The sequence below is a fragment of the Alosa sapidissima genome, chromosome 9 (assembly GCF_018492685.1).
Source record: "Alosa sapidissima isolate fAloSap1 chromosome 9, fAloSap1.pri, whole genome shotgun sequence".
In the NCBI taxonomy this organism is placed as follows: domain Eukaryota; kingdom Metazoa; phylum Chordata; class Actinopteri; order Clupeiformes; family Clupeidae; genus Alosa; species Alosa sapidissima.
This window is the reverse complement of record NC_055965.1, coordinates 4,983,992-4,993,124: the sequence shown is the minus strand read 5'-3', so window position 1 is coordinate 4,993,124 and position 9,133 is coordinate 4,983,992. Positions and strand designations below refer to the sequence as shown.

The following is a 9,133-nucleotide window of genomic DNA, read 5'->3' as shown; positions in this document are numbered from 1 at the left end:
TATTGTCACACATCAAAGGGTGCATGGTGAGCCGCAGCCATGACACAGACACACAGGAGGAAGTGTATCCTGTTCCTCTTTCTCTTTCTCTTTCTCTCTCTCTCCCTCTCTCTCTCTCTCTCTCTCTCTCTCTCTCTCTCTCTCTCTCTCTCCTCTCTCTCTCTCTCTCTCTCTCTCTCTCTCTCAGCGCTCACTGCTGTAGCTTCTCTCAGCAACGCTTCCTTTTTCACATTCAGTCTTTTCTCTTCCTCTGCTCATTCAGTTTGTTTAACCCATATTTGGGATTCTGCCAATCATGCACTCTCCTCTCCTCCTCTCCTCTCCTCCTCTCCTCTCCTCTCCTCTCCTCTCAGTCACTCTCTTTTTTATTTCTTTCCTTTCCTTGCTCTCTCTCTCTCTCTCTCTCTCTCTCTCTCTCTCTCTCTCTCTCTCTCTCTCTCTCTCTCTCTCTCTCTCTCTCTCTCTCTCTCCCTCGCTCACTCACTCTGACTCTCCTGGTTATATGACCAGTGAGATGATTTGCTCTGGTTGACTCCCTCTCAGAACAGAATAGGATCTAATCAGGCCACCCTCTCTCAAGTGCTTCTCAAGTGGCGCTCCCACCGTGCTTTGTGTTTAGAAAGGTCACCATGCGAGATCTTGAGAGTGTACTATTAATACAAGTAGTCCTTTTTCAAGTGGCAAACATGGCCATCTGACACAAGACCTCATACAGGTTCTATATTTGTGATTGCTTGGAGTAACCTAAGGCCATTGTCTCTACTGCATAATTCAGCATGTCTGTTCTTAATTGGTGACAATTGATTTGATTGCTCTAGATGACTTGGGATGGTTGTTGTTATAATTGTCCGTGGCGTGTCATCAGCACTGGCTTCTGTGTCCCCTTCCATCGTCCTCTGGTGACGACTAGAGAAGAGGGACTCGACCAGAAGACAAAGCTGTGACGTTGCCATCGTTTATAGGCAGAAGAAAGGAAGCTTCAGCTTGTACAATGATCATGTCCTAATCAGTCATACAAAAATAATTTCCTCCCTTGTAATTTTTAGTAATTGTACATTAATGTCTATATAAATAGTATTGTACAGTAATACAGAATAATCCGTTTGCGGTTGAGACTTGCATAACACTGTGTAAGTATAGTGTTTATAATATGATGCCATGTAATGATTGCAAATGCATATAAATGGTGAGTTCTCAGGTCCATTATGATTTCATATCTGGATCTGCTATTAATTTGCCTTTAATCCATGCAGAAATAAACTATATCAGTGGAGGAGACGGTTTCAAGTATAAGGAAATTAATTCAGCCGTTAAAATGAAGTTAGTGTTACATCGGCACTATGTGTGGAGTGGATGAAAGTTGCTGGCCTCTGTAGCCTGCATATCTTCATGCATTTAATGTGAATTGTGAAGGTTGTGACGTGAGGTCATAAAAACTGGCAAGTGCAGCTTTGGGTTTTTAGTCATGGTGGTTGTTGTTGTTGTTGTTGTTGTGGTGGTGTAAGACTGGTGGTACTGTGTCTAGGTTTGTAAGAGTGTTCTTTTTATTCATTGCAGACGTAGTGAGTGTTGACTTTTCTCCCTTCCTACAGAGAACCACACGGGGGTCCTGCTCAACGGGAAGGGTGAGGGCCACGACGCCGACCAGGACGAGCTGAACAAGCGCATGAGTCAGCTGACCACCAGCGCCGAGAGCCTGAAGCCGCCGCAGGGCGAGAAGATCGAGGAGGTGCTCTCGCCCGACAGCTCGCCCTCCAAGTCCCCCAACAAGAAGAAGAAGAAGTTCCGCACGCCGTCCTTCCTCAAGAAGAACAAGAAGAAAGAGAAGGTGGAGGCCTGAGAAGGGAAGAGTGGGTGAGAGTGAGGGAGGGAGAGAGAGAGAAAGGGAGGGGGTGAAGTGAGGGCAAGTTTGTCGTTTTCTGACACCCTCTTCACACCTTTATTTTTTAGAGATTAGGGGTGCAGTGGAGGGGGGCGAAGGAGGAGGAGTCAGGCCGATTCCTCCGGCATGGGAATCTGAAATGCGTGTAGTGGGTGTGACCTGTGGCAGTGAAGCAGTTTTGTTTTGTTTTGTTTTGTTTTTCTTCTCCCTCTTCCAGTCTTTGTACGCCAAGAACGCTCCGCCAGTCTCCTCCACGGTTCATTTTGTAACATTTAAAGAAAAGAAAAAGATACACGCAGACAGACAAAAACATACTCACACGGGCCGCTACCCTCTATCGTCAGCATTTCACTCTCCAGTCTGTTCCGAGTCCTCCCCTTTGTGTTTCAAATGACTTCTGTCTGTGTTTGTTTCGTTTTTTAAGTCATAGCTTTTTTTGTATAGTGTTTTTTTTTTTTTTTTTTTTTTTTTTTTTTTAAGAGAAAAGATTTCCCATCACAGTATGCAAAACAAAAAAAGAAGCTATATATTTGATTGTAATCACTAGAGGTGAGTGGAGATGAATTTTCAGAGGAATCGTGGGGATTTCTAAGCAAGCTAATTTTAGTTGGGGAGGGGTGGGGTGCAGGGTTGCAGCTGGTAAACTGGCTCTTCCTGCCAGAGGAACAGAGGAGAGTTGTTGCGGTCCCTGGACTGTCTGAAGTCTGCACACTATACCTGTGGACTTCCCCACTGCATATAACGATTGGCCTTAAGTGTTAGCGGGCGCTACGGGCAACAAAGAAGCTGCACAGCATGGCGACTCGGCATTCATGAACTCCCCCTGTGTGGGTCAGAAGCCATTTTGTTTTATGAGTTCTGTCAATCATGTTCTGGGGTCTCCTCTAGTGAGGAGGATGAGGGATTAACTCCACACCACAGACAGAAAAGTCACTGGAATCAGTTAAGAGACATTTTACAACAGGGTTTATCATTTTATTGTGTTTTTTTATTTCTTTTCATCTTCCCCTTGATCATTTCTGCCTGTAATTTCTGCCGACACCCGTCTTGCCCTTGTGCGGAGAGATGAAATGGGTTTGTACCTTCAAAAGGTCATCAAAGGGTCTTTATGTTGAGTTGGGATCACATCCTGTTTTGCGCTGACTTTATTTACAATCCTGTGTTAGCCTCGCTAATCAGTCTCCCCACTTTTTTCTCATGCCAAACGAAATGGAAAAAAAGAAAAACAATCACGTTTTAGTGAAGTGGAATCCTGATTTTTACATCATGGATTTGGATTTTTTTTTTTTGTTTTGTTTTAAGAAGACAAGCGTTCATCTCTGATTTTTAGTCAGTGGGGTTTCCTGGTAGATGCTTTTATTTTCTACTTAATGTCTATGCTTTTACTGAAAAGTTGTTATGGTCAACATTTTCTTGCGTGAATTTTATTTCTCTTTTTTCCTTTGGAATTTATATGGCTATAGTGATGCCGGGTTTCTCAATATTGTAGCTCAGACAACTTTAAAACTGCATCTATATAGTGGAGGTATTATGATAACTGGATACATTGAATTCATTTTTAATTCTGTATTTGTACTCTTTGTTTTTTATTGTGCTGCACTTTTATAATGGTGTATAACACAAACCTGTACACGTAGGCGGTTTCACCAATGAAGGAGGTGTGCGGAAGGCAAGAGAGAAAGTGTATGGGGAGCAGGGAAGACATAAAGGAGAGAAACGTTTGAGAAACTCTGAAAGACATTTCAGGTGCATGGAGAGGGAGTGGTGTCAGACTGTGTTCTTTTGTGTTAAGCATCCAATTATATCAAATAAATGTATTTGTTAACAACTATGTATTGCAAAGAAGAAGAAGGAAAAAAACGAAATGTCAATCCCAATTGAAAGTGTCAATCCCAATTGAAGCGCCGGCCAGGCAGTGTGAAGCAGGAGTCTCTGGTCTGATCATGGCCTCAGAGGGCCAGCTCCCGTCTAGTTGTTTTTCTCTATGTGAGCCATACAGATATCTAGTTTGTTTGTTTGTATTTTTTTTCAGATGTGTAATTGCAAGACAAAGGTTGAGCTACAATCTTCCTGCTCGTTCTACAGAGAGAGAGAGAGATAGGGAGAAAGAAAGAAAGAAAGGAGAGAGAGAGAAGGGTAGGGGGGGGACCAGGAGGGTCATGAGACCACTATCAAAACTTGTACGTGTCACTTGCATGATGTGGAAGCCACACCCACGTTGCGTCACTACAATGAGATGGCACCACGCCAGGCTACAGACTACTCCCCGTCGCCTTGATTACTTTGGGGCCCAGAGTGGTTTCAACTGATGTTGCTGCCTTTGTCTCTCCAGAGGTGTGTTTTCTGTCCCCTCGTCCCCACAGCTCAATAGGAGTTTGAGCGGGTGGGCTTTTGAGATCATGGAAACGTGACGTTTAATGGCCATGGCAGTTGGGAGCCATGTGGTTACACTTCTCTGTTCATTTCCTCCATCTGTTCCTTCACTATGATTGCATTTCTTTTTTTCTTTTTTTTTCGGCCTCCACGATATATCTGGAAATATAGAAAATAATCTGCCCAAAAACATGTCCAGATTACGGAGACCCATGGATGAACTCTGTGACAAATCAAAAAAGGTAGAGAACAAAAAAAAGAAAGAGGAGTAGGTTGTCACTTCATCATCCTCTAAATCACTGTTGGTCAGTCAGTTGTAAGTGGGCAGACTAAACCAGCGACGGGGACATCCCAGCCAGCAATGTGAAAGTACTGGATTTGGACCCAGAGAGAGGGGTAGGGGGGTGGGGTGGGGAGGGTGCTGGTGGTGGGGGAACGAGGCACATGTAAGCTGTGTAAATAAGCATGTGGCTTTCAGGAGGGCCCTGGTGAATAGCTGGAGCCAGGAGATGAAGGCGTACATTTGAATTTTTTATAAGGAGCAGCGTTGGGGCGGGTCAGTGGGGGGAGAAAAGGCCTTCCGGACATTAACATCATGTTTTAAATCAATCCAGTTGTACTACTTTTTTGCGCTTTTTTCTTTCTCCTCCTTCATACCATCTTTCTTCCCTTTTACAAGTTATTTTATGCTTTCAGTCCTCCGTTTGTACTGCAGTATGTTTTTAAAATAGTTTACAGAGCACGAAGCTTTTACTCACCATTTATGAGCACAAAATGGCAGATGAATGAATGTGCATTGCATTCTCTCTTTTTTTTATTTTAATTTTATTTTCTTCTCCAACCGTTTGCACGTTGTTCTTACTAATGCCTCTTTTCCCATCACTTTTGTTTGTTACTAATGCCTCTTTTCCCATCACTTTTGTTTGTTACTAATGCCTCTTTTCCCATCACTTTTGTTTGTTACTAATGCCTCTTTTCCCATCACTTTTGTTTGTTACTAATGCCTCTTTTCCCATCACTTTTGTTTGTTACTAATGCCTCTTTTCCCATCACTTTTGTTTGTTACTAATGCCTCTTTTCCCATCACTTTTGTTTGTTACTAATGCCTCTTTTCCCATCACTTTTGTTTGTTACTAATGCCTCTTTTCCCATCACTTTTGTTTGTTACTAATGCCTCTTTTCCCATCACTTTTGTTTGTTACTAATGCCTCTTTTCCCATCACTTTTGTTTGTTACTAATGCCTCTTTTCCCATCACTTTTGTTTGTTACTAATGCCTCTTTTCCCATCACTTTTGTTTGTTACTAATGCCTCTTTTCCCATCACTTTTGTTTGTTACTAACGCCTCTTTTCCCATCACTTTTGTTTCTGTTTTAAAGGAGAAAAAAATACAAAATGGCTTTGGCAACTTTGAGCCAAGCCTATCTGTGATCTGTGAAATCTTATATAAATGGTTATCTAATGGAGTTGCTTTTAGATGTACTGCTAATCAGTGTAAATTCACAAATAAAACTATTTTAAGACAAGCATGGTCATCTGTGTTTTGCCATCTCTGTGGAACTGAGGGCATCCTTTGAAACAGGCAGAGGCAAAGTCTGCAAAGTGCATTTTATTTCCAGAAGTACGCCATCTCATATCTCCAAACACCATCTCAGACACTTTTCATACAGTTCACTTTTGGTTGTTTCCCATTGGGATTGCACTTAAATTCATCCCATTTCATATCTAACACTTGATGTGACATCCCGAGGTGCTCAGTGCTGTGACGTGCTGCATTTGACATTTACTGTACACACTGGTGCTCTCCTGATAAAGAGATCAAGTATATAACCTGACAATCTCAGTAAATATTACATGTGTAACAAATAGAGGCCATACTAACCTGCTAGTTTTTCTTAAACATGGACCAATAGGCCCTATAAAGTTTACCAGGAGTTGCTTGTTGAGAAAGATGTATTTATGTAGAGACAGAAGAAAATATATATTAATTTCAAGAGGAACCAGGAAATTCCTGGTTCGCTTGATGAGTACCACAACACTCCCTCTACCAAAGAATCCGAACTCCCACAAGCGGGTAGAGCAGTGGGTAGATTCAGTTGACAGTTTACTTAATGCACAGAATGTTGCTTGCACAAAACAAAGGAAAGGGTGTGCTTTCTAAGAACACACAATTCCAACACATCCTTGCAATGCTTGGAAGAACTGGTCCATTGACATTTTCAGACATGTTTTGAAATTGTGTGTTCCACTTTTGGCTGGTAGAAGAGAAAGAGGAGGTTTCTGTGGGAGAGAGCGGGGGGGGGTTAATCATGACTGTTAATCTGAAGTGCAGGAGATGCGGTTGACCTGTAGGGGGCATGCCGCTGTGCCTTTTCTGCATCTGTCCCTCAGAGCCCTGTTAAAGATACAAAAGAAATATGCAAGTCCTGCACCAGGACATGCTCCCCTTCATTACTCCGGTGTGGGTGGGTGGGTCAGCGGGCTGTGGGTGAGGTGCTGAACCTACCCTCCCCCCCACACACACACACCCGTCTCAGGCCCTTGTCACTAGTGTCTCTTGTTGTAGAGACACTGGAGCATGTGTGGATCCATGCAAATATCATCTACTGGACAAGAATATGTTGAATGTGGGTGTGCTTAATAGTTGTGTCCTGTCATATTAAAAGCTTAAAACGCTTAACAAAGCACTGTCTGTGTCCTTATTTACAAGGGTTTCTTCCCTTGTGGCTTTCTTAAAAGACTGTGTGTTTTGTGTGGAATGTGTGTTTAGTGTAAATGTGTTTAGAGACAGGAGCCTGGTCTTGTTTGTCTGCGTTTACTACAGACTGTAGTATTGACTCAACTGGAGAGAGCTTCTGTTAACTTCCTCAGATGAGAAATAGCCATGTGAGGTAAAAAAAACAGACATCTCCAAGCAATCTTAAATCTTCCGCACAGACCTTACAACATTAATGGAATCAGGCTTACCCTTGCCCTGCCCCGTTTTAAACACGGGGTATCCTGGTCTCACGTGGGGATTTGCACTTACCCCCAGCCCTGACCTCACAGCGGGGGTTGGGGAGGACAGCAAGTGTTGGATCCCTTTACCCCTTAACCCACTTTCAGATGACGATATGAGCTCGGGTGCGTATGTGCCCAGGGAACAATGCAACAATGCGTCCATTCACCACACAGGGAGAAGGTGGGCGAGAGAGCGAGAGGGGCGGGGGGGGGGGATGTAGGAGAGAGTCGGTCAGAGAAAAGCCCTTTCAGTGCTCCCTGAGAGTTCAGAGGCGCTGTTTGGTGACGGCATGGAGCATCTAGGGGGCCTCGGCTGGAGGCCTACAGACGGAGAACGAGAGATTGGTGGTGTGGAAGTTGGAGGCTGTAGTGGAGCTCCGTATGGAGTGAGGAGGGTGGTGCAGGGAGTGGGTGGGGGGAGGAGGGCGGATGGTGCAGGGCTGATTTCATAGCGCTGCGGCTCTCTGGGCCTCCAGACGGACTCTTGCTGTGAGTGTCAAAGCGATGAGCGAGCTCCTATCCAGATGGATGCACCGCCGGGGGGTGCGGATCAGACCCCCCCCCCTCCTCCCTCCCTCCTCACAGCCCTCATCTCCCTGCACTTTACTGACCCAGGATCAGGCTCATCCCACCCACCGCCCCCCTGACCCTGGAGCCCTGGATGCCAGAGACCCTGACCCGGGGTCTGTGGGTGCGCGGGATCAGAGGCAGACGCTGGGTAAACAGGTTTTGGGGACCGTCCACCCTCCCTCCTCCGCACTCCATTACAATCGTGTGTAAGCCCAAAAAAGGCAGTTGAGCAGATCAAGCTTGTACTAAAACATGCAGCCAAGCAATTATGATGTGGCCTGTCTGTCATGTCAAAACAAGCTCAACTCAATGACTGTATAAGCCAGGCAAAAAGAGATAATAGAGAGATGGAGTACATACAATGACATAGATAGATAGCAGACAGATAGCTAGAAATAAAATAAAAAAACTGACAGTGACGTTAGTGGAGCCTCATGATACTGGATTGCAGCGATTCACCACCATTAGGTCATGACCACAATCAGCTGATTGGATCTTTTTATACATTAGAGGTCACATTTTCATCATGTACGTAAATGCCCTGATGAATACCAAGTGTGGTCGAAACATGTTGGCATTTTATGCTATGGATTAGCCAGTAACAAATAAAGGCTTTCTTAAATATACCTTCCTTAGTCACCTTTCCTGGAGTGCCTGGATTGCTTTCCTTCTCATGAACTGATCCCATTTTCCAAGAGCACCCGATACGAGGAAAAAAATCTACGCTTTACAACCAAGAGCTACCAGCCTCTTTCGCTGAAGTGTCTGTAGAATCTGTTTACTGTAACTCTTGAAATAAAATATTAATCACAACATAGCAGTGGATTATATATGGAGTCTTAATAGCTGGTGTGTTTCGTCGAATTGCTGTACTGTGAATGCACTTTGTAGCAGTGCGTACATTGGACTATAAATAGAGGGCACTTTAAGAGCCATGACTACTCTTTCCTCCCTTTAATAATGAGAGTCTAGTATCCATTGTGCTTCAGAGTGCGGTGATGTCATCCTGACCTCCTGGATCAGATGCCCCTTTGCGCTCTTTCATTCACACACACACACACACACACACACACTCAAAAGAGGTCTGTAGGTCAGGAAGGGTGCTTTCTGCCCAGCCTGATCTAGGCTATCCTATTGCTCTGCTGTGCTGCGCGGGGCAGATTAACATCAGCGTGTGTGATGTTGGGGAGTCCTGTGCCATGCACTAGTTTGGGCAGATGTTGAGCTGCTTGCTTTGGCCTACATGTCCCCTCCTTCCAGCTCAGGCTGCTCCTCCATGGTTGGATTCCTGAGCACCGTTGCGTTTGTG

General features: G+C 44.4%; 1 protein-coding gene across 1 annotated transcript in view; it reads left to right on the top strand.

Moving 5' to 3' along the window:
• Nucleotides 1-5,780, top strand: part of add3a (adducin 3 (gamma) a) — a 55,474-nt gene extending 49,694 nt beyond the window's left edge. Inside the window, 1 exon segment of the mRNA XM_042103442.1 lies at nucleotides 1,593-5,780. Within this exon segment, the coding sequence (XP_041959376.1) occupies nucleotides 1,593-1,840 (248 nt within the window). The 3' untranslated portion in view covers nucleotides 1,841-5,780.
• Nucleotides 5,781-9,133: the final 3,353 nt, after the last annotated feature.